Source organism: Paramisgurnus dabryanus, chromosome 19 (assembly GCF_030506205.2).
Source record: "Paramisgurnus dabryanus chromosome 19, PD_genome_1.1, whole genome shotgun sequence".
In the NCBI taxonomy this organism is placed as follows: Eukaryota; Metazoa; Chordata; class Actinopteri; order Cypriniformes; family Cobitidae; genus Paramisgurnus; species Paramisgurnus dabryanus.
This window is the reverse complement of record NC_133355.1, coordinates 27,698,303-27,724,229: the sequence shown is the minus strand read 5'-3', so window position 1 is coordinate 27,724,229 and position 25,927 is coordinate 27,698,303. Positions and strand designations below refer to the sequence as shown.

General features: G+C 38.8%; 1 protein-coding gene across 1 annotated transcript; it reads right to left on the bottom strand.

Moving 5' to 3' along the window:
- Positions 1–221: 221 nt before the first annotated feature.
- On the bottom strand, positions 222–12,493 carry LOC135785166 (uncharacterized). The gene is made up of 3 exons (XM_065294583.2): positions 12,230–12,493; positions 11,690–12,131; positions 222–1,805 (listed from the first exon to the last, which is right to left on the bottom strand). Exons 1-3 carry the CDS (start codon positions 12,389–12,391, stop codon positions 718–720), a joined length of 1,692 nt encoding a protein of 563 aa, XP_065150655.1. The 5' UTR covers positions 12,392–12,493; the 3' UTR covers positions 222–717.
- Positions 12,494–25,927: the final 13,434 nt, after the last annotated feature.

Sequence of the window (25,927 nt, the reverse complement as noted above, 5' to 3'; positions counted from 1 at the left end):
AGACCTGAATGTTTAGGCTCCTCTCGAACCTATGTTTAGAACTATAATTAAAAAAGCTCTTCAAAAACCTATGAGTGACGTCACAGACATTACATACATATTTTTTTACAGTGTATAGGCTGAATATAGCCCAGGGGAAAGGAGAGATCATTTTGAGAGGGGTAGGAGATTTGAGTTTTTGAATAAAGATTATGAGGGCACATACATTTTTTTTTAAATAATGAAGCTCACAGATAAATCATTGGTAAAAATTCCACAATATTCCAAAACAAATTACAGTTTTTCATTTCAATTGCATGGCGACTTTAAAACTGGATCATTATGTGCCTTGTACATTTACACGAACCTAATACTTTTATCTGAAGTTAGATAAAAAACTCATACTTAGAAGTCAATCATGTAAACAAACTGCTGAACAAAGTTAGAACATTTAATTTATTCTTCAATATCTTATGGTTTCCCTCCAAAACACACAACCACATTCACTGCATGCATTACACACAATGTTTTTTGCTTTCAATCAGCATTAAAGTTCACTAATAAACAGAATGCTATGATGATTTCAGTGTAGTTTGTTCCTTTGTATGTTTCTTTTTATGAGTCTGAAAATGTCTTAATAAAAGGAAATCTCTCTCCACAGTCAAAGCAGACGTAGGGTTTCTCTTCAGTGTGAATTCTCTCATGGATTTTTAAGTGACCTGACTGAGTAATATCTTGTCACACTGGGAGCATTTGTAAGTTTTTTTCACCTGTATGAGTTCTCTGGTGCTTTAGTAAACCGTCACGTTGAATGAAACTCTTCCCACAAACATTACAGTGATGAGGTTTCTCTCCAGTGTGAAGTCTTTGATGAACTCTGACTTGAGATAGAGTAGAGAAGCTCCTTCCACAATGAGAGCAGACGTAAGGTTTCTCTCCAGTGTGAATTCTCTCATGGGCTTTTAAGGCACCTGACTGAGTAAATGTCTTCTCACACTGAGAGCACTTGTAAGGTTTTTCACCTGTATGAACTCTCTGGTGCTTTACAAAATTGTCACGTTGATTAAAACTCTTCCCACACACATTACAGTGATAAGGTTTCTCTCCAGTGTGAGACCTCTGATGAACGCTGCAATGAGATAAATTAGTGAAGCTCTTTCCACAGTGAGGGCAGACGTAAGGTTTCACTCCAGTGTGAAGTCTTTCATGGACAATTAGACAAGATTTATGACGGAAATGTTTATCACAGTGTGAACATTGATAGCGTTTCTCTTCAGAGTGAATATTCTGGTGTGATTTTAATGAAGCTGAATCCCTAAATGTTTTGTTACATTCCCTGCACTGATACGGTCTCTCACTGGTGTGTAAACGCATGTGTGTATTCACATCACCTTTTTGTCTAAATCTCTTCTCACAGTGAGGACACTCGTATGGTTTTTCTCCTGTGTGAATTCTCTGGTGAATAACAAGACTTTGTTTGGTGCTGAAGTATTTGCCACATTCAGTGCAGTAGAAAGACTTTTCACCACTGTGTGTCCTCATGTGAGCTTTAATATTAAACACTGTTGAAAAAAGATTCAACCCACACTGCTCACAGTGAAACAACAACTTCTTCTTCTCTCCGTGCTCTTTTGAATGATGAAGTTTCTTCTCTTGTAAGGTAGTAAAGCTGAGTTTCTGTTCTGTGTGTTTTCTCTCATGTCTCTCTAAATGTCTCTGTGAGCTGAATGTCTTTCCACAGGTGATGCAGGAAAGAGTTTGTGCTGTCAGTCGATCTTCTGATGTTGAGGACGTTTCTCCATCACAACATGACTCACTCTTCACATCTGAAAGAAAAACGATCCAATTAAATTCCCTTTTTACTCTCATTTACACAAAGGATTAATTGAGATTCTGTTTATATTTATATATTCACACAGAGACAGAAGACAGCTGTCAGTGCTGTTATTAATGCAGAGTCCTTGCACATAAAATAAATCAAATTTTGGAAACGTACGCATCAAAATTTTTAAATAATCATTGAACTCCGACCGAACTCAATACTTGGACGCAATGCTATATTTGCTTCTTTTCTGTGAACGTAATTTGCATGCCACTGTGCGCAGCCTGTTCACGCAGACATCATGGGCCCTATTTTAACGATCTGAAACGCAAGTCCGAAGCGCAACGCGCAAGTGAGTTTGTGGGCGGATCTTGGGCGCTGTTGCTATTTTCCCGGCGTGAGAAATAACTCTTGCGCCGGGCGCAAATCAATAAGGGGTTGGTCTGAAGTTCATTATTCATAGGTGTGGTTTGGGCGTAACGTCAAATAAACCAATCAGAACGCTATCCAACATTCCCTTTAAACGCAAGGGCGCAAGTTCCATGACGGGTTGCTATTATTATGACGGATTTACCAGGCGCACGCCAGGAGCGGTTCATTGCAGAGGAGACCCAGGTTCTTGTAAGAGCAGTCAAAGACAGAGAAGTTGTTTTGTATGGGGATAGGAGAAACCCGCCCAAATCAGCGTCGGTTAAACAGGTGTGGGAGGAAATAGCCACAGTCTCATCAGCTGGCATCCCCGTCGTTGCGCGAAGCGCTACAATGATGTCAGGAGACGGGGGAATCCCAAGCTTGCCAGCATAAATCGGGCACGCCGTGTAACGGGAGGTGGATCTGCCTCCACACATGACCTGACGCCAGCAGAGGACATCGCTGCGTCCACCCTCACTGCTGAAAGGGTTTGGGGGCTTTGAAATCGGACCCAAGAAATGCAAGCAAGGTCCAACCCCAAAGTACTCTTACAAATCAAGTTCATATACATTAAGGTTTGAAAACATTGTAATTATTATTTACATAAATAAACGTAATACAGCCACACAACAAACTTATGAAAATATTTTAATCGTTATTTGCATGAGAATTTTTTAACGCAGCCACACAATAAATAAAAACTATCACCACAATGCTCACCACTATGATTCCCCTTATCTCGTGTATTAATATTTTTAAGTGTAACAATTTATGATTTGCAAAAATAACTGTTGCATCTGTGTAGATTAGATAAGCAAAGTGTGTGCGCGTTGTGCACGCTATACATTATGGTCAAGCATGCGCCCTTAAAATAGCATAATGAACAACGCGCAACGCGCCACTGACTTAAAACTTTTTTTTTCTGGTCAGTGGCGCAATTGTTTTTTGAAACTGCAAAATAGCATCAGGGATGGTTTGCGCCGGAACACGCCTCTTTTTTTGCGCTGAACCGCCCAGGGAGCGCTAGTTCATTCCCTAGTTTGCCGACGTGCGTCTGTGGAGGGAAAAACCCGCTGTGCCCCGGTGCAAAATACGAATGATACATGCGTCACTGACAAGGTCAATTGCGCTGGGTGCAAGATAGGGCCCCATATGTCATCAGCACGTTCACATGCGCTCAACAGAGGCAAATAATCTTTCCTCCTGAATTGACAACCTGCACAGGAGCCACAAAACGAAATAAATCTTTTTAAAGAACAACACAGGGTGTTCCCAGTGTTAGTTAAGGTGGAAGGGTTTGCCGCAACACCGAGGGGGTCTTCTTTGTGCGATAGACTACAGACTCTGTACTACATTTAACAATTATTTATTAAATACTAAATATAAAATATAAATCATATTAGGTAAAGCCATTGTATTGTATGTGATAACAGTTCTAGCCTCTCACAAATTTTTCCTTTCTTATTTAATCCACAATATACACACATTCATACTTTATCTTATACTGTATGCTATAACATCTCTTGTTTCTATTTGCTTGACTGACAGTCACTGCAGAAATGGTGAATAATCGAAATTGTATTTTTAAATTAAAATGGCAAAATTCACCTAAAGTTAAGTAGTTTGCATCCCTGGGTTTGCTAATTATCTGTATTCTTTTATATAAGGACGCATTTTCTGTAAAATAAACCATATGCATTCATGTGTAAACCACTATACAAACGCTCAAACGTAGTGAACATAAACTCCCGCCTTCTTTCATTTAATTGGTTGGAATGCTTCTCAGCTCTGTAATATGATTGGCTGGAATTCGCGTTTGTCTTAAGAAACACAGACTTAAAACTTAAAATTCTTGTAAAAAAAGTTGTGTACTTCAATTGGCAGGAAGTCGTTCACCTCGGCTTCTGTGAACAGAAACTTTAATATTTGATTTGTCAACAATTTGACACTGATGTGCGTTGTTAGATCGCTGCACTAAGCGACTGTGTGTTTACAAGTGGGTCCAAATAAAAAACACAGTGCTGTAATCATTATTGTCATTACTCTATAACCTACGTGCATTAAAGCAAAACGGCCCACAGGGAAAACTCTCGGTGCTCCAGATAACCAGTTTGCTACTGCGTCCACGTAACCTCTCTATTTGTGGAAAAAATCTCACCGCCCACATAAAAATGGCCCGACCCCTCTGGCATTTGCCAGAATTGCCAGATGGTCAATCCGCCCATGTCCTTCAAACAGGGACGGTGGACCACGTCTCTTTCTCTCATTTTGGTTGTGTGGTGCACGTGCCCACTAGCGGTGTAAATCGCGTCCGCGCTATTCTCCAAGATGCACAGACAGCATGATGTTGGATTTAACAGTAGTGCAGTACGGTATAGCCTTCATTTACAATGTAAATTTTAATTTACTAAGTACAGAATATAAAATGCCCAATTTATGTAATGTAATGAATTCACATGTTCCCCAGTTTGAATAGGATATCATTTTTATATATCTATTTAATCATATCTTATATTATTGTATCAATACACTAGAAATATGTAAGATGATTTTTGCATTTACATAAAATAAAGAGAACTGCAATTAAAACCAGTATTTTGTCTTCTTAACATCTCAATGTTCCTGTTACCTAAGCATAGAATAATTAAAAAACACTTTAATAGGCCAAGGCATCAGAACCGATCCGAAAACCGTGGACAAGAACCGAACATTGTATTGAACCGTGAACTAAGTGTATTGTTGCATCACTAGTCTATACACCCAAAAATGCGCTGTATCTAATAGGGGTGTGACGAGATCTCGTGCGATATGTGTGATTTCTTGTGGAGGTGAAATGCTGGCCGTTTCTCAAATAAAAGACTGCATCCTTCGGAGGTCGCATTTTTAAACTGCATTTACTTTTAAAGACCGTCTTATTAGAGAATATTAACAATTATAAAGTTTACTAATTATTTAGTTAATCGCAACTTGTAATATGCTCACGACTTGCGAATGTAATGCTCAGATAATAAACTGAAATAAACCTTGATGACGTATGCAGCCTGCATAATTAAGCAACCTCCGGAGGATGCAGCTTTCTTTTAGAACCTTTTACAGTGCATGCATTACATTTGTCTTTTACAGCGTCTGCCTTTTTGTTTGGGTTTCCAATAATGTTCATTTGTGAACTCGCGTGAGGTCTGAGACGCGTTGTGTTTGTCTGTTGATCAGTGTCAGATGTGAAGTCTCAGCGGATTAAACCCTCACACAGAGATTACATGATTTAATGTATGCATGTTCTTGCTCAAAAATGACGGTGGCTGTATCATTTCTATTGTAAAGAAATGGACATATATTAAATATTCAAATTGGTTTAAACATTGTTTGGCTAAAAATAAGCGTTTCTCTCCGTCTAAAGTGAAAGTGAAGAGAACGTCCTCGAGACAAGTCCACTATCGCCCCCTGCAGGCATTTGTTATAATACATACATAATGCTTTATATTTATAGACCACAAATGTAATTGGTTTGTTAATGTAATGTTGTTTAAGGTAACTTGGTTTTAATACTTTATTTGAACCTTCGTTATTATGTAATTTTAAAGGCTATTACTCACTTTGGTCTATTTTTATTACCCCAAAATAACAAATTACTTCATTATCAGTTAGCAAAATAATTGTTAGGGACAGTCCTTGATTAGTTAAAACTTCTAAAAATGACGTGATTTCAGTATCTTATTCATTTATTTTATCATTGAGGATTTCTTAAAAAGTGTAAAAATATCGTCTCGTCTCGTGAACCCAGTCTCGTGAACCCAATCTCGTGTCTCGTCTCGTATTGTGGATTAAGTGTCTCGTCACACCCCTAGTATCTAATTCTAATTTAAAATCCGTAATTTTGGTAATATTATTCACTTTGTACTGAGCCGTGGCTTTGAATGGCGATTTGAATGGAGGGTGGAATTGTGATTTCAGTGCTAGTAGGCTGAAGTTAGCATTAATCAGATACCCTGCCTTTAAAGCAACACCAAGTAGTTTTTCAACCTTCATAATAGGGGTGGGCGATATGACCAAAATCTTCTGTCACGATAGGATTAATTTTATATCATGATAACGATATGTATCACGGTAGAGTTTTTTTATGTTTTAATAAGGTTTAAATCTTTAATACCATAGAAATGTTCATAATTCTCACAAAAAACATATACAAGCATAGAAAGAAGATAAAAACAAACAAAACTCAAGCTCTCTGAAGATACACAGTCAATAAGAATGATAATAAATAATTATGCATGTATGTATAGGCCTATATATATTTTTATTTAAGGTAGAAAAGTGATTTAATCAGGAGTGAGAGATTTTTTTCTCAATGCTGTTTGATTAACACGACTGACAGACAGGAGCAAAATTAGGTAACTTCCCCTTTAAGACCAAAGTCCGGATCCAATACACGGTTACACATGCGCTTTCTCTTTTAGCTGTTTACTTTCTCTTAAGACCTTACTGGTCGTATTTATGATGATGCTTGCAAAGACGGGAATTTTGACGCATATGTGTATTTAAGGCCAATAAAGCGGGAAAAATGCTCACGAGCTTAATAAGCAGAGGTCGCACGACTTGCGCGCTCCTCACAGACAGAAAGAGCAGCGGTTGCGCGACTTGTCCGCTCCTGACACACAGAAAGAACGCACGCATACAGATCTGTTGTCTGTGTTTCAATGGCTTAAAATAACTTGTTTTAAAACTGCAGTGCTTAAATACGTGTACAAACGTTACGTTTTCGCGACCACACGCACAGGTGCGTGACGTGGGCACGTAACCTCGATAGAAACGATAGTCCAAAATCTCTACCGGTTGACAAATTTCTACCGGTTAATTTTGTCTACCGGTTTATCGCCCACCCCTACTTCATAATATATTTCCAAGACCCTTGATGGTACATTGACTTACAATAGGTTGAATGACACGTATGCCATAGCCCAGTGGTTCCCAACCTTTTTAGCCCTAAGTACCCCCACAGCCCTATCAGTAAGGCTCAAGTACCCCTTCATCGAAACTTAACCAAAGTTGTGTTTTAAAGACAAATAATTAGTAATATTAATTAATTCATTCATTTTAAACATTAAAGTAAAAAGCACTGACTGATGAAGCATGTTTATTTCAACAAACCACTATCATTGCGATCAGTGTTTGCATTTTATCAGCTCATTTGCATTTTAAAAGACACACCCAAAAATGGCACATTTTGCTCAGGCCTACAAAATGGCAATTTTGACATACTATAATTAATTATCTATAGGGTTTTTTGAGATAAAACTTCACATACGGACTCTGGTAAAGCCAAAGATTTATTTTACAAATTAAAATATTTCATCATATGACCCCTTTAAGGCCCAGATTTATTAACGGCTTGCGCAAACCATGATTTTGGCGTTAAATAACGACTGAACTTACTAAAGACACGCAGTAGATATTTAGCTCTGAAAAGGTGTTATTTTTGCGGCCTTATTGCATATGCATTTGTGAAAGTTTTCCTTTTAGAAGGAACATTAATGGGAGGATAATATTACATTTCGCCAGAGGAACATACTTTTTTTTTAAATATATATAATTTGCCATGCTATGTTTAATTTGCTGGAGAAAAGAGAAGTAACGAGGAGAAGTTAAATCAGGTATTTCAAAACTTCTTTTAACCCTTCATCTTTCGTCCTCCGGTTCTTAGTGTACTTTTACTTAGCTGGAATTTCACACTCCACAGTCCGCATTTTCATTGCGATGTCCTGCGGAGTTCTCTTATTTGCGACCCTGCACTAATTTGCGGAGCTCTTAGTAGATTGCAATGGTCATTAAGAAAATGTGCTTATGTCATTATTGTGCCTTTGTATTTTATTTGCGCCTTTGTAGTAAATCGCACGCAAATTGTCGCAAGTTTGGAATTGAGCTCTAACGTCCTTTTTAGTAAATGCCCTAAATTTACTAAAATCTTAATTTAAGTTACTGATAATTAAAATGTGCAAATAAGTTAAATAATTATGTTCAAATATAAAGAGAAATAAAATGTGTTAAGACATTCACTATAAATACAAAAGACATCAAATATGTTAGCCAAAAACAATGCAAATATTTTTCTGCATCATTTGAAAATGCAAAGGCAGCGGGAATGAATATCATTATTTGAACATTATTTATAGTTAATACATTTTGTGTCTTTAGAAACTACTCAGGTTCCTTGAAAATAGTCAGATGTTCTTGAGTTGGCCATCGCTATTGCGTTTTGGAGCATGCAGGGCATTTACTCACGACGGGTGAATAATATTAATGATAAGATTAAAATTACATTTAAAGTAGTCCTTTTTACAATGCTTTCCTCACAAAAATCAATCTTAGGTCAATGACTGGACAAACGAAAGACATTTTTATTAAAAGTAAATGAGATCACAGCAAAATCTAAATCTTTTCGCGTACCCCCTGGAAACTCTTCACGTACCCCCTGGGGTACGCGTACCCCTGGTTGGGAATCACTGCCATAGCCTGACGGGCACTGTTATCGCTTTTACTGGCACTACGGAACTTCAGGGTGCGGGTAGTAACCAGAGCACAAAAAGTGTGACAAAATTAAAGGCAAGGATACGAGGATAAACATTGGTACAGCGTTCGCTCACTGACGTGAGCTAAAGGAGGCGGAGGGCTTCCCGACCGATGCTGACTTAGCCGTCATGCTGTTAGACTAGTAAGTATTAAAGCAACACCAAAGAGTTTTGGCTCTTTGCTCCCCCTACAGGTTAGAAGCGCAATTGTCCATTACCCACTGTCATAAATACTGAGGCATAGCTGGCTCTGATTGGATTGTAGGTCTGCCGTAAAGCAAGTTTTTGTAGTATTCACTCGGACTACAGGACCACTACCCGACGGTTGGAAACTTCTTTAGTGCGGTTTTGGCCGATAGAGGGCTGCAAAGCGAATGTGAAAGTGCCATTCACCCTGTTTTGAGTGGATGAACCACTGAAACTTTTTTGGAAGCGTTATTTTATGGTAAAAAAAACTCTTTGGTGTTGCTTTAAAGTAATTTGTTGTCTGCCTGACTATGTTACGTAAGCTATCTGGTCCTCCATTTCTCTTCATGAATCAAGCAATGCTAGTAGAGGAGCAAATAATTTTTATTATTATTATAAGCCTATAGCACTATTCGGACGGGATTAGTTTTCCAAACAACGTTTGAGTTTCAACGTGTCCCCCAGGAAGTCTGTGTTTTTATGTACCGATTCGGACGGGATTAAAATGATGCAGGCTATTCCAGAGATGGGAGTGTCTGTTTCATGCATTTGGGCGTTGCAGAAGAGCACGTGCTCTGGATACGCGTGTTTGTAATGTTTAATATTTTGCTTTAAATGTAAAATTATGACAGAATGTAATTTATTAATTTAATTTTAACAAATCAAAATAAAATATACAAATCCTACCAAAGTAACGTTATCCTACATGTTTTATATAACTGTCTGCTTAGAATAAACCCAAAGAAATTTAGAAATAATGATTAATAACAATTTATTATCTTTATTAATTAACATTACCATTCCGGAGTTGAAGAACTTTGAACGGAGTTTCTTATAACGTTAATGATATTACAGTGGCCAGTCTTAACAGTGTTTGATATTCAGCTCGTCTTGATTTAATTATTTTATTTTGCCGAATGCGTTAAAACATCCATATCTGAATGAAGAGGACTCAGGAAATACAACGCGCATTAGTAAGACCTTACGGCAGATCACGTTGGCCAAAACACGAAACGAACCGCGTTTTTAAAAGATATTGCGAGCAAACACAGACATTTGCATCCGGACGGGATTAAATTTCTCAGAGGACCTCTGAGTTCGGCGAAAAACAGTAGGTAAATTGCTCTGGAATTCTTACGGAGGTCGTCAGAGAAAAACACAGACATAGCCGATTCGGATGGGATTAAAAACACAGAGGACCTCTGAGGAGCACGGTTTTCTCAGAGGTCCCCCTGTAAAACTAATCCCGTCCGAATAGGGCTTAAGTCTAAATCGCGTCTACGAGTTTGGTAGGGGCTACATTCTTGCAAGTAAATAATACATTATTAGATGGACAAATTAATCTTTTAGGCTAACTAGCCTGATGACTGCCGGCTGATAATCATATTTGTTTATCTGAATCCATCTCAATACAAACATATCGCGTACCTACCTTACCAAAATAAACAGTGCAACGACCCTTTGCCTCCTGCAGCTTTTTTCATCTCGTGGTAAAGCAGTAAATTTACAGATGTTTATTTGGGTATTTGTTCTTTGCTGATCCAGGCAGTTTTTGCTGTTGTTGTTGTTAAAAAAGATGCAAGTAAATAATACATTTTTAGACGGACAAATTAATCTTTTAGGCAAACTAGCCTGATGACTGCCGGCTTATAATCATGTTTGTTTATTTATTTTTCTGGTGAAAGTGTCTGGCCTCAGGCTATAATGCAAATCGATTTTTCAACTTTGCAGATTCATCTATGGTAGCTTGTTATTATAATATTGACCATATATGGCTATTACCTACCACACAAACATTGATTTACAACACAAAAATTTTATTGGCATATCCATTCTGTAAAACAGTAGACAATAGGCTACTATAATAACGCTGGCTTGTAAACGTGAGCTACATGAACTTTTGGCGTTTGAAAAAAAAAACCCATGGAAATTATATTGTATATAGTGTATATATTGTATAACCATGTCATATAATTCAATATATAATATGCCGAAATATATGCAGAGTTTGTGGGTTTCGCACGTGTATCCCCTCATGTAACCATGACAGATTTTACGACAGTAGTAGAAGATAAATACTGTTTCCCAACTGTAGGGGGACCCCGCGACCTAGAGTTACATAAAAACTAGCATTATAGCAAATGCCTGCAGAGGGCGCCAGCAAACTCGCAATTGTTATTTTTACTTTCATTTTCACAAACTTAAAAAAGGCTTTGCCACTGCTGATATCACAAGACTGCATTTCACTTCTCATGACATTTTGATCTCGTAACACCCCTAATAAGCAGTATTGGTAAGAGTAGTAATACTGTTAAAATCTTAATGATACTGATTGTAATGTGCATCTTGTCAGTAACGCCGGTTCCTATTAATCAAGCAACCGACTTTACTGACAAGATGTGCGTGACTATCACATGTGATTTATCATGCAGCCCTAACTAAAAATGAGTAATCCATTAGAGAGGAGTCAAATGGACTATTGTTTATTTGTACAACGACATTTACAATCCTTGTTGCATGACAAGGTGACACCTCTAGAATGAGACAAAGCACTTTTTGTCTGTCTTTTTAAAAGCCTACATGCCCGTATCTCAAAAAGTTTATATATTTTCTAAATTTCTTTCAGATTTTAGTCCTTTAAGGTTTTTTGTAATTTGGTTAGTGAGTTTGTGACTGACAAAATGTTCACTTACAAAATTCTAAAAATACAACAATTGATGTGACATACCTGAAAGAATAAAATCAAGTCCATCATTATGATTGTCTTCAAATTCATCTGACTTGGGTTCTGTTTTAATCTTCATCATCAGGTTCGTGCAGTCGATCAGTTTGACTGAACACATCTTCAGTGTGGTCTGCAGGATCTGCTGCTGTTCTCCAGCGTTACAGACAGAATCCAGAGACTCTGTGGAGGTTTGATCAGTAGATTCCTCATCCTGTAAGCCCTGATTACTGTCACACACTGTAGTGTCCTGAGCGTCTGTGGGCTTTGACTCAGTATAACAGAGTAAAGTGAGACTGAGCTCTGAGTCCTGTGTGTGTCTGGATTTCTCTTCAGAGAGTTTAGAGTCCAGCAGTGGCTGTGGTGTGCGGCTCTGATCTCTGCTCATCCACACTGAATCCAGACATCCATCAGTCACATACACTGAAGATTCACAACAATCCACATCCTGACAACACAACACACACTCAGTGTAAGATTATAAATGATTTAATGTTGTCAAACAGACAGAGTGATTCATGTAAAGGATGTTTAAGCTGTACAAACCTCTCTCTTCTCTCCTTCATCTCCTCTTGCCCTCAGCTTTGCCTCCAGTAACGCCACCTCTTTCTTCAGCTGAGAGATTTCTGTGATGAAATCATCAATATCCAGCATGGACAGATCAGTTCCTACTGATTTACAGCACATCTCATCTCTCAACATTAACATCTCAACACTAAAATACACAGAGACAAGACTCTGTTTACACCACTCGAGAGAGAAAAACACAGAGGATACACAAACACATCATACGTGAGCCCTTTCTTTTTCTTTAGTGGGTTTATCGGCGGACTAAACAGCTGCAGAGCGCCTCCTACTGTACTGGAGAGAAAAGACGCTAAATTTTTAAAAACAAAGATAGGACATTTCATAGAAAATAAATATTAAAGAATGGCAATATCAGTGGGATTAATAACTTAAAGGATAACATTGTGAGGAAAAGAGCTGGAAGGAACATTAAATAAACTATCCGAATCAAGAATATGACTGTCAATTAAATAGCACACGTGAAAGTGAAAGTAATATTTAAAGAGCATTTCATTTCTAAAAACAGTTATTTTGTGTATTTGGTATAATACAATGTGTTTACGTGGTTTGTGGTTAAAAAACACATTTCCCACTACTGACATTTTTGTAGGAAGAAATAATAGAAAACAGGAAAATTATGAAATATTTAATCAATTATATTATATAGAATACATAAGAGTATTGCTCTTATATGTACTTTAGCAATTCATACTGTAAAAAAAGTGATTTACCAATAAAGAACAATACATATACATTACATACATGCACATATCAGTAGCCAAGCCATTTAAACTTTTAATTTCTCTAAAAAACAAATGTAACGTGGTGAAAATGCTATAAGAAACATTACACTAAAGAGAAACATAGGGGAAACAGACTTCGACAGAACACCGGATCCATAAAAATCACAGTTTAACGCTAAAACACTTCACACCGCTACTGTCACTTTCTGCCACCAGTTGGGCTCAGCCCACAAAAAACATCATCTCTGTTTGCAAACACGCAAAAGGTCTATAGGCGGTTTCAGCAGTAACAACATAAACACGCGGCTTTCCTGGTCATCAAGTAACTTCCAGTAAACTCTGCGAAGAAAAAATATCAACAAAGTCCTTTTTAAGTATTTATTTATAAAACAAGCAAAATAAACAACATGTAGATTACATAGGAACCCAAAACATTTGTTATTTTCGACAAGGTATTTGTTTAAGAGTTCAGTTTCAGCAACTAGTCAGACCATTAAAAAAAACTGAAACCGGAAGTAAAGTTCGGACCATCCGCTTATCGAGCACCGCACGTGCGCCCGATGAAACGGTCTATTCACCTTATTCCGCCACGCCCCTTTTCAATTCTTCGCTCTTCCGCATTTTGTCAAACGACTTCCGCTGCTAATATGGCACAGTGCATTCGGTGGTTAGTTCGGTGGTTAGAAGATTGTTTGTAGTTCACTATAACTTTAGCGAAATGACAAATATTGCTACTGCTGTAAATGTTTTAAATTAGGAGCACGGTTAAAACTTCATACGACGCTCGGATAGTCTTATATTGTCCCAGCAATCGTCTCGTGGTTAGACGATATGAAGCGGCCGCGGCAAGTAACCTGGCATATTTAATTACCTTGTCCTGTCAGGAGTTGATGGAGCAGCATTGAAAATTATTAAAAGTATGTCTACCAATATTTACACAGTGATTTCGTCTTTTTTAAAGCAAATGTGCACCTAAGCCAGTCCAATAACTATTTCGTTTTTATGTGGTACCATGATAGAATTCATTTGCAAACTTACCAACACTTATTTCTTCAAATCAGGAGACTTAAATCCTTTTAAGTGGAATCTACAAAGCTCACATATGGTTTAAGAAATTCCTTACAGATAATATCTGATCACACTGTAAAGGTTTATATAACTGCATGGCAGGTTACATCTGATCACATAGTAAATGTTTAATATAACTGCATGACATCTGATCACATTGTAAAGGTTTAATATAATTGCACAACAGATCACATTGTAAAGGTTTAATATAATTGCACAACATTTGATCACATAGTAAAGGTTTAATATAATTGCACAACATCTGATCACATTGTAAAGGTTTAATGTAACTTTACAACAGGTTAAGCAAGACCACCCTGCAATAAATTAAGACACAGCTTTATCGGAGTCATCAGGAGCTGAACCCAAGTGTTTATCTGGAAGCTGTTGGTGTATGTACTGGTAAAGTGCTTGGCGACTGTGTAATGGATGCAATATCAACCCTCTGTAAAGCTGAACCACAGATTGGTTGTTTCTCAGCAGAGATATGTACATTTCTGCCAGCTCAACACATTGAAGCAGTTTCTCGGACAGGGTTTACAGGACTAGGATTTAATTATATTAGGACATTTTAGTTTTTACAAACAAACCCTACAAAAAAACAAGAGTGGGGCGCATCTTGTGACAAAACAATGGCACTCATATATGTTGAGGTATGTCAGTAAAAGGTGTTTTTAAATTATTGTAGCTCAAATAAGCATTTTAGCCTGGGACCAGGATAAGCCCTGTCAGGGAAACTGCACCATTGTTTTCCCAAGTTCAGATGTAGGTTGCTTCAGGTTGAGTTGTGATTTTAAAGTGTAGTTGTGTTCAGAGACGGATTGATCCTCCCATTGTGTTTCTGCATCACAGTTTAGGAACATGTTGATTGTATCATCCTCACAGTTGTCCACTGCATCACTACACATCAATGCATCTGTGAAAATAATATAACCATTAACATTTTTATGTTAGTATTTAAAAGAAACTTGCATCATGAGACTTAATATATAAATGACATCCATACTTAAACAGAACAGTGTGTGAGAGAGAGATGCATTAAAAAGAGACAGTAACATTATACACACAACCTCTAACTTCAGTGTTAAATAATACGTTGTTTAATAGGTCATTATCAATATCTGAATGAGAAATGAACTGACCTACTAGCATCTGAAATCTCAGTAACTTGTAGGAATCACGTGGGCTACTGTAAGAATGCAATGACTATAATATCTCGTTGTATTATCGTAAATATAAAAATATAGGTGGACAATTAAAACCATTCAAATAGTTGCATTTTATAAACTAACGTTACTGCTCTTAAGTGTATTTGTAGAACGGACTTCACAAATCTAACTTTAGGCGAACGAGCACATTAAGCTAAGATAGCTTACCTGAAACTGGCCACCTTTTCAACACCCGGCGTGGTTTAAAGTTACCGGAACATCGTAGTCGAACCATTACTTGGGATAAGGGTGTTCCTCAGTTGGCTTAAAATTGGTAAGAAAGAAACATAAAGGCGCTCCAGTGAGCTTTTTAAGCTTAAGCGTCGCCTTCAGTCACTGCCTCAGCTGCTCATCGTCTATGCGGCCGGAAGAACGTTGACAAAATGAGCGAAATGGCGCCGCCCTTGTTGTCGTGAAAAATAAGGTGAATACATGCAGGAGTAAATATCTACAGAAGATGGCAGTTTGTCACACTTTGAATACAAGCCGCAGTTAAAGAGCACCTAATGATGCTTTCAGATGACAACACAGTACAGTTAGTTTGGATGTCAACATTGATGGACTACCAATCTTTAAAAGTATTAAAGTCCAGTTCTGCCCAATACTGGTGAAATTTTGCGATTTCAATCCATTTATTTATGGCATTATACTTTGGGGAAAGCAAGCCTGAGCACCTTAATGAGTATCTCCATGAATTTTCGGAGGAGTTAAATAATCTCAAACAGAATGGCCTGGTGATTCGTGACAAAAGATTGCAGTAAATATTCATACCTTTGTTTGAGATGCACCGGCAAGATAAATTTAAAAATGCATTAAAGGTGACCAAGAATGGATTGAAATAATACGTTACATTATTCTGTGATATCTAAATATAAGGTATGTGGCTTTTTTAAGTAAAAAAATTATCCAGAGACGGCTTTACATGTCCATTTACATGTTATTACCTTATTTGGAAGGTTCATGAATAATAATAATGAGCTGCGCTCTGATTGGCTGTTTCCCAACGATGGTCACGTCACCAGCTCTCACAGTAAATAGATCTAGTCACCGGCGTGAATGATGGAAAATTTAGGCATTCAACCTTATACGTTTGAGCCTGTCACAGATACACAGATACATACAGATTTTGAACAACAACTAATTGTTAGGAGATTGGATATGAATGTTTCTGAATGGTAAGTAAAAAAAAAATTCAGTGTGCACAAACAAAACGTAAGTTAGCTGTAACGCCAAATGTAGAAATTCAAAGCATGCATCATTATCTTTGTACGGTAACTCATAACTTTTATCACTGCAACAACATTTTCATGTTCAATAAAGAGACTTGTGATGGGTCGAACACTGACTGTTTTTATTCAACTCCCTTCATCAAGCTACAATGCTGTAAAGTGAACTCTTTCCGCATTTCCTCACTCCCTGTCATCCCCATCCTATGTTAGCTCGTTGGTGCCCTCTATTGGCTGACCTATATTGTAACATCTCCCTTCACATAACAAAGGAAGGTTCTTGAAATTAAAGAAGATAACACAACCAAAGGTAATCCAAAAACCCATTATACAGATTAACATGTTGAACAAAACTATCTGTTATTCTGTGAATGGCTAATGAGTAGTTCAGTAAGCATAACTTTTGTCTTTTTCTTTTTTTTTTTGTTTCTTTTTTTTTTTTTTACATAACATAGTCTTTAGAGTATCTAGCAGGCATTTTGATGTTGGACCTGGTTCTTGTGTGTTTTAGAACTGGGATTGTGGGTGGTTCAGTAGCGTCATTGTTTGTTATTTGCTGTGCGGTGCTCTCTGAAGACTCTCCTGTTCCCCAGTAGTCATCATTTACGGTGGGGTGGGCAGCTTGTAAGGTGACTTTGAGCTGTTCAGGCACGGGACGAATGTCTTTTCTGTTGCGACGGTATTTCTTGCCTTTGACTAGCAGTATGTATGACCGGTCGCTGAGCTGATCAATGCATATGCCAAGCGCCCATGTACTGGTTGGGTTCTTGGGGTTAAGAAGGATCCGTACTGCCTGCCCTTGAATTATGCTTGGCATGTCACGTGCTGTTTTGTCATAGCGTTGCTTCACTGCTGCTTGCTTGGCTATTTTTCTTGTGACAACATCTTGCACCACTTTAGGTTGTAGAAGGGCCTCTCCAGTAGGCAGTGTGGTGCGTGTTCTCCTTGACATGAGCCTTTGAATTGGAGAGCTATCGAGGCCTTCTGTTGGGGTGTTTCTCCATGCAAGAACAGCTTTCCAGAGGTCTCCTCCTTCCAAAGCGGACTTTTTTATCAGTGTTTTTGCTATTTTTACAGCTGACTCTGCTTTACCATTGCTCTGACTGTGATATGGTGATGATGTGACATGGTTAAAGTCCCATTCCTCTGCAAATTCTTGAAAGTCCATGCCACTAAATGGCGGTCCGTTGTCTGTGAAAACCTCAAGGGGAATGCCATGTCTGCTGAACTGTCTTTTACAGCATTCAATGACTGTGGACGATGTGTAATCTGGAACTCTGTCTATCTCCCAGTAGTCAGAATGGTAATCCACCATAATTAGGAAGATGGAGTTGTTTGCATTAAATAGATCCATTCCTATTTTAGACCATGGAAGGTGAGGTATTTTGTGTGAAATCAATGTTTCTTTTTGCTGTTTCACATGAATAGTGTTGCAAGTGGCACAACTGCTGACAAAGTTTTTGATTTCATCCGTGATGCCAGGCCAGAAAACTGCCTCACGAGCCTTTCTCAGGCTAGCCTCAATTCCAGAATGTCCAGTGTGGATTTTTTCCAAAAAAGCAGGCCGCAGAGCTTCAGGAATGAGAATCCTCTGTCCTTTGAATATTAAACCTCTGTCACTGGCTAGTTCCTCCTTGAAAGTCCAGAATGGTCGCAATAAACTGTTGACAGCACATTTGTGGTTGGGCCACCCAGTTTTAATGCAAGCGTGTAGCATTTGGCACAGCATGTCTTTGGCAGTGTGTGTTTTGATGGTTTCCAGTGTCTTTGTGGAGATATTGATGTCGCTGGAATGGTTAACTTGTTCAAAGTCATTTGAGGTAAGACCCAATGCGTATACTGAGGCTGGGGTCTGCATTTGTGAGTGTGTCATGCTCATCTGAGGCGCTCTAGAGAGGAAGTCGGCGACGTGCAAATCCTTGCCTGGTTTGTACTGCAGGTGTATCTGGTATCTCTGTAGCCTTAATAGCATCCTCTGTAAACGCTTGGGAGCTGTCAGCAATGGTTTTTTGAAGATCGCTTCAAGTGGCCTGTGATCACTATGTACAGTGATGTGCTCTCTTCCATGCAGATACTGGTCAAATTTATCACAGGCAAAGACTATGGCCAGGCATTCTTTCTCAATCTGAGCATATTGTTGTTCTGTTGGGGTCAGTGTCCTGGACGCAAAAGCTACCGGTTGTCCATTCTGCAGGAGGGCTGCCCCTAAGCCTTTCTCGCTGGCATCACATTGCAGTGTGACCTCCTCTTTGATGTCATAGTATTTCAGTACAGGGTAGTGAGTGACTAAATCTTTGATTTTCTCCAGAGCAGCGTCATGCTTGTGTAGCCACGTCCATTCAACGTCCTTGTCTGTCAGTCGTCTGAGAGGTTCACATATATCAGACAGACGGGGCAGGAATTTTGACAAGTAGTTAACAAACCCCAAAAGCCTTTGGAGGGATTTAACGTCGGTCGGTGTTTGCATGTTCTGAATTGCAGTTATTTTCTGCGGGTCTGGGCGTAAGCCTTCATTTGTGAGGAGGTGACCCATGTACGTCACACTAGGGAGCTTCAGACGAAGTTTCTTTCTGTTAAGCTTCAAGTTGACTTCTCTTGCTCTCTGTAGTAAAGCTGAGATGTTCTTGTCATGATCTGCTATTGCGTCTTTTGTAGTGTTGCCACACCCATAGACCAGAATGTCATCTGCAATCACACTGACTCCTCTGAGGCCTTGCAATGCTTCATGCTGTCTCCTTTGGTACTCTTCAGCTGCCGGTTTTATTCCGAATGGCATCCGTAGCCACCTGTATCTTCCTTCAGGCGTCCAAAATGTGGTGAGGTAGCTGCTGGCCTCATCCAGCTTTATCTGCCAGTAGCCATCCTTAGCATCAAGAACTGTGAATATTTTTGCATTGGTTATTTCTGGAAGGATTTCTTCAATTTTAGGAATCTGGAAGTGTGATCTGAGCAAAGCTTTGTTCAATGGGGCAGGATCGATGCATATGCGTAGCTTATCGTTCTTTTCTATAACAACCATGTTGCTTATCCACGGAGTCGGTTCCGTAACTTTGGCGATGACCCCCTTTTGTTCCATTTCCTGTATGGCTTTGATAATTTTTGATTTGATGGGAATAGGAATCCGTCTTGGCAACTGCTGCACAGGCTGGATTGTGGGGTCAATCTCAAGGTGTAACTCCCCTGGGAGGCATCCTAATCCATCAAACACATCATCATACATGGAAATGATTTCGTCCGTTGATTTGGGTGCGCTTGACACCTCTTCCGTGTCAATATTGTGTATTACATGGTTGGTGTTTATTTTAAGTAAATTTAGTTTTTGGCAGGTTTCAGCTGAAAGCAGGGGTATGTGTGATGTCTCCATTACTTGAAATCGGAGGATGTATTTGTGCCCTTCATGGACTGTTTTGAGGTCACATTCACCCTTAGGCTTAATAAGCGTGCCATCATACAGCTTGAGTGTGGCTTTGCTGGGCATTAAAGCTGGATTGCCGTCTTGTAGTAAGCGTTGGAGGTCACGAAAACCAATTACATTGACTGTGGAGCCTGTGTCTAGCTGGCACTTCAGGGTATGATGAGAATCTGCATTAAATGATTTGGCATTATGTGGGGTCAGCTTCAGATTTATAAACCATTTACTTTGGTTGGCTTGCATGCAGTTTACATGTGAGATGTACCACATTGAATCTGCTTGTTCTTCAGATTGGATGTCATCCTCTACTAAATTCAGCTGTGGTTTGTGTTGTTTTTGTTTGCACACGCGTGCGAAATGATTTCGCTTGCCACATGTTTTACAGGTTACACCATAAGCGGGGCATTTAGCTTTTGCATGCAGTGATCCACAGTAATGGCATGAGTTGTTATGTTGCCTTTTTTTGTGATCTTCAGATACGTTTGTCTGTTTGTACCCCTGTCTGGTGCGTTCAGAGTAGTTTTCTCGCGACGTAAAATTGATGACGTCCTCTCGCTCCGCTCCGCATATTTTCTGTATTTGCATTTGCGCCTGTTCACTCGCGCGACACATGTCTATGGCCGTGTTTAGTGTGAGCTTTGGTTCGCGTAGCATCCGTGCTTGTGCACTTGAATCTTTTGTTCCTATGACCAGCCGGTCACGGATAAGCTCTTCTCTTAATTCACCAAATTCACATGTATCTGCTAACTTTCTTAGCTTTGCAATGAACTGTTCCGCTGTCTCACACTGAGTTTGTTTACAGTCATTAAACACAAACCTTTCGTAGATCACGTTCTTGGATGGTTCAAAATGTGATTGTAAGGCATCTAGAATTTTAGTCGGATCCTCTCTGTCTGCCGAAGGCATGTGTAGATGGCGTTGAAGTTGATGGCATTCTTTTCCCATCACGGTCAGTAGCGTAGCAACTCGAATTTTGTTGTCTTTTTTATCCAGGCCCGTGGCAATCTCATAATTGTCCCATTGTGCTCGAAAAAACGCCCAGTTGTTGTATGTATCACCTTTCATGTCCATGGGTTCTGGAACCGGGATGCAGTACGCCATGGCTGTTCGCTGCTGAACTGACTTGCCTGAATTAATAATTTGTTTAATAAATACGTTGTCCGTCAGTGCGTCTACTATTTACTTGCTAGTTCGGCTTGAGCGGTCTTTGTTGGTTCTGACTTCTGACACCATGTTTCATGTTCAATAAAGAGACTTGTGATGGGTCGAACACTGACTGTTTTTATTCAACTCCCTTCATCAAGCTACAATGCTGTAAAGTGAACTCTTTCCGCATTTCCTCACTCCCTGTCATCCCCATCCTATGTTAGCTCGTTGGTGCCCTCTATTGGCTGACCTATATTGTAACAGCCTTCAGTCACTGCCTCAGCTGCTCATCGTCTATGCGGCCGGAAGAACGTTGACAAAATGAGCGAAATGGCGCCGCCCTTGTTGTCGTGAAAAATAAGGTGAATACATGCAGGAGTAAATATCTACAGAAGATGGCAGTTTGTCACACTTTGAATACAAGCCGCAGTTAAAGAGCACCTAATGATGCTTTCAGATGACAACACAGTACAGTTAGTTTGGATGTCAACATTGATGGACTACCAATCTTTAAAAGTATTAAAGTCCAGTTCTGCCCAATACTGGTGAAATTTTGCGATTTCAATCCATTTATTTATGGCATTATACTTTGGGGAAAGCAAGCCTGAGCACCTTAATGAGTATCTCCATGAATTTTCGGAGGAGTTAAATAATCTCAAACAGAATGGCCTGGTGATTCGTGACAAAAGATTGCAGTAAATATTCATACCTTTGTTTGAGATGCACCGGCAAGATAAATTTAAAAATGCATTAAAGGTGACCAAGAATGGATTGAAATAATACGTTACATTATTCTGTGATATCTAAATATAAGGTATGTGGCTTTTTTAAGTAAAAAAATTATCCAGAGACGGCTTTACATGTCCATTTACATGTTATTACCTTATTTGGAAGGTTCATGAATAATAATAATGAGCTGCGCTCTGATTGGCTGTTTCCCAACGATGGTCACGTCACCAGCTCTCACAGTAAATAGATCTAGTCACCGGCGTGAATGATGGAAAATTTAGGCATTCAACCTTATACGTTTGAGCCTGTCACAGATACACAGATACATACAGATTTTGAACAACAACTAATTGTTAGGAGATTGGATATGAATGTTTCTGAATGGTAAGTAAAAAAAAAATTCAGTGTGCACAAACAAAACGTAAGTTAGCTGTAACGCCAAATGTAGAAATTCAAAGCATGCATCATTATCTTTGTACGGTAACTCATAACTTTTATCACTGCAACAACATTGTAATTAATGGCATGTCACCAAATGACAATGACTACGTTAACATGTACACCAAAAGTGCAATGACGAACGTTAACTTTAACGCAAATTTAAATGACGAACATGTTATTTTGGATGCATTTCATTATTCTCTGCCGTTATGAAGACAGAAATATTGTAACAGTGCCGGTTACAATTTTATAAGCTGCTGCCATGTTATTCGAGTCGTTTCTATGAAGGCAAACTGCAGGGAAAACTTTCACATATACAAAAACATACATGCACTTCAGTTAGTGCGGTAAAAATTTGAGTAAAGTGTTTACATTGACGAAGTGTCATTATTTTTATCGAAGTACTGTGTTTACATGAGGTATAATCTCAATATTGCCAAAATACAATTGTAATCACATTTTGAGGGTGCATGTAAACATAGTCAATGATATCTTCTTTATTTAGTATCTAGAACTCATAACCACAAACTGGACAGTCCGTAAATTTGTTGCTTGTAAAGGTTTGAGTGTAGTCTACTGTAACGTAGATTTTTTTAAACAACTAAAGTTATATAGAAGCCACTTTTCCATGTCAATATAGTCACTGTCATGTTTGGTACACTGTAAAAAATAATTCAGTGGCTTTGTAAATATCACTAAAATAAATTATTAAAATAACTTAATAAAATCTCTTTATGTCACTAAGTTGATTTTTTGAGTTAGACAAACCAAAATAAATGACTAAAAATAAACATATATTTGTGTGTAAAATGTACAAGGTTACGTTGGTAACAGACTAAGACGTCATGGTTTGAAATCGTGCATGGCACGGAAGTTTCCCCTGCTTAAACCAGCACATGCCCAGGCCCATCTTAAGTTTGCCAGTTACTATTTGGATGATCCAGAGGAGTCATGGGAGAAAGTCATGTGGTCAGATGAGACCAAAATATAACCTTGGTCATAATTCCACTAAACGTGTTTGAACAAAGAATTACGAGCACCATCCCAACAACACCATCCTACTGTGAAGCATGGGGATGGTAGCTTCATGCTTTGGGGGTGTTTTTCTGAACATGGGACAGGGCGACAGCACTGTATTAAGGAGAGGATGACCGGGGCCATGTATTGCAAGATTTTAGGGAACAACCTCTTTCCCTCAGTTACAGCATTAAAGATGGGTTGAGGCTGGGTCTTGCAACATGACAATGACCCAAAGCACACAGCCAGGATAAACAAGGAGTGGCTCTGTAAGAAGGTAAGTCAAGGTTCTGGCGTGGCCTAGCCAATCTCCAGACCTAAACCCAATAGAGAATCTTTGTAGGGAGCTCAAACTCAGTGTTTCTCAGTGACAGGCCAGAAACCTGACTGATCTAGAGAAGATCTGTGTGGAGGAGTGGGCCAAAATCCCTCCGGCACTGTGTGCAAACCTGGTGAAAAACTACAGGAAACGTTTGACCTCTGTAATTGCAAACAAAGGCTACTGTACCAAATATTAATATTGACTTTCTCAGGTGTCCAAATACTTTACAGATTGTTTGAAAATACAGATTGTTTGAAAATGTATTTTCTTTTAAAGTACATCCACAAGTGTATTTTGCATTTAAAGTACATTCATAATACGTAAGAGCAAAACAGCATTTTTTATAAACATGAAATACGAGAATATGTTATGCCAAATGTAACAAGGTGCAAAATACAAAGCAGCCTAAGAGAAGTGGCACTGTTTTTCTTTCATCAGATGCCTAAACCACAGCAAAAAGGTGCGGTTGCTTGATAGAGACACTGACCTAAATGTTCATTCATCAAGTTGTTAACTATATGTACATCATTTGTTCATATAACAAATGAACAAATTTTTTTTAAAATGGATTTTCTTTTAAATTATATTCATAACTAGTGCATTTTGCATTTAAAGTGAATTCATAACAAGTGCAAAACAGCATTTTTTATAAACACGAAATACGAGAATATGTTATGCCAAATGTAACAAGGTGCAAATACAGAGCAGCCTAAGGAGAGAAGTGGCACTGTTTGTCTTCCATCAGATACCTAAACTGCGGCACAAAAGGTGTGGTTGCTAGACGGAGACACTGATATAAATGTTCATTAGTCAAGTTGTTGCGGTATGAGTTCTTTACAACATTCATTGCTGAGAATGCAGCTTCACACCGATAGGTTGAACCAAACATGGTAAGAACATAGATGGCTACCTTCTGTAGGTTGGGAAAATTTTCAGCTGTGACCATTTTAGTCCAAAAGGTAAAAGTGTCACAGTCCACTTCCTGCAAAGCCACATTTTCCTGCAAGTCAATGAGTTCAGTCTGCAGAGATGCAATGTTTGCCCATGAGAAGATGCTCTTGGTTTCTTTTGAAAACTCCTCAACATTCTTTACCAGGAATGGAGATGTAATGTAAAGCAGCACTTGTCTACCTACATTGAAGTCTTCAAAGTGCTGCCTGAAAAAGCTTCTCCAAAAAGGAAAGATGGTGATAACCATTAGTCTGCTGGAGAAGAGTTGCAAAGTGAATATGTGGCCCTGTGATGTCACTCTTAAAGATTTCCTTCTAAAGATATTCTTTTGCTGAGACAAAAACATCTCCAAATCTTTCTTGATGGCCCAAAACCTCTCCAGGACCTTTCCCTTACTCAGCCACCTCACATTGTTATGAAGAAGTAAGTCATTATGCAGCATTTAACTGGTAAGAGAAAAAAGAAAAGAAAAATAATAAATAAATTAATAAAAAATGGTGTTTTGTGTAAGAAAAATTTAGCGCCAGGACTGCTTGATGCACATGTGGTCACCACTTATTAACTTAATAAACACAGTAGAAGTATAAAGTAAAATAAATACTCACGTCAGTCAGGAATGCTTGCAGAAGACGGTGCTGAAGGGCAGAAGATTCCCTGAGGTAATTCACAAGCTTCATAGTAGTTTCCATGATGCCTGCATATTCTTCTCCTAGGCTAGCACACAGCACAGACTGGTGTATTATACAGTGGTATGTCAGCAGGTCTACGTGCTGCTTTTTCAGACGCTGAACAGCTCCCTTCTCCTTCCCTATCATAGCTGGAGCACCATCAGAAGTGATGGACACAACATTCTTGACATCAGTTCCTATTTCATTAAGCATCTGCATGATAGCTTCCTTTCCCTCAAACAAAGCCTCTGCTATCTCAACAAAACACTCTTACTACCTCTGCATCAGAGAAGGGCTTTTTGTTTTTGCCTAGTACCCAGGCCACATGGAAAGAGGCTTCTGTAGCTCTCTCTTGATGTGTCAGAGCTCTCACAAGCAACTTATTTGCTGATTCATATGAAGACTTTAGCTGTCATAATTTTATTGTCCTCACCTCTGCATTCTGTGGATACTGCTGTTCAAAATGTCTGTGTTTCGTTTCATAGTGGCGTTTGACATTTCCACTCTTCATAACTCCAACTGTCTCGCTGCAAATTAAACAAAAAACGGCTTCGCGCTGGACTGGGGTAAAATAAAAGCATACTTCTCTGTCCAGTCGTCTTTAAAAACACGATTTTCTTTGTCAACTTTTCTTCTTTTTGAAACTAGCATCGTCAACCTAACTATCCGTACATTTACACCACGGTAAAGCAGCGGTGGCGCTCTGATTATGTTAAACGTTGGTTGCGTCGGCTTTTACTGGGTGC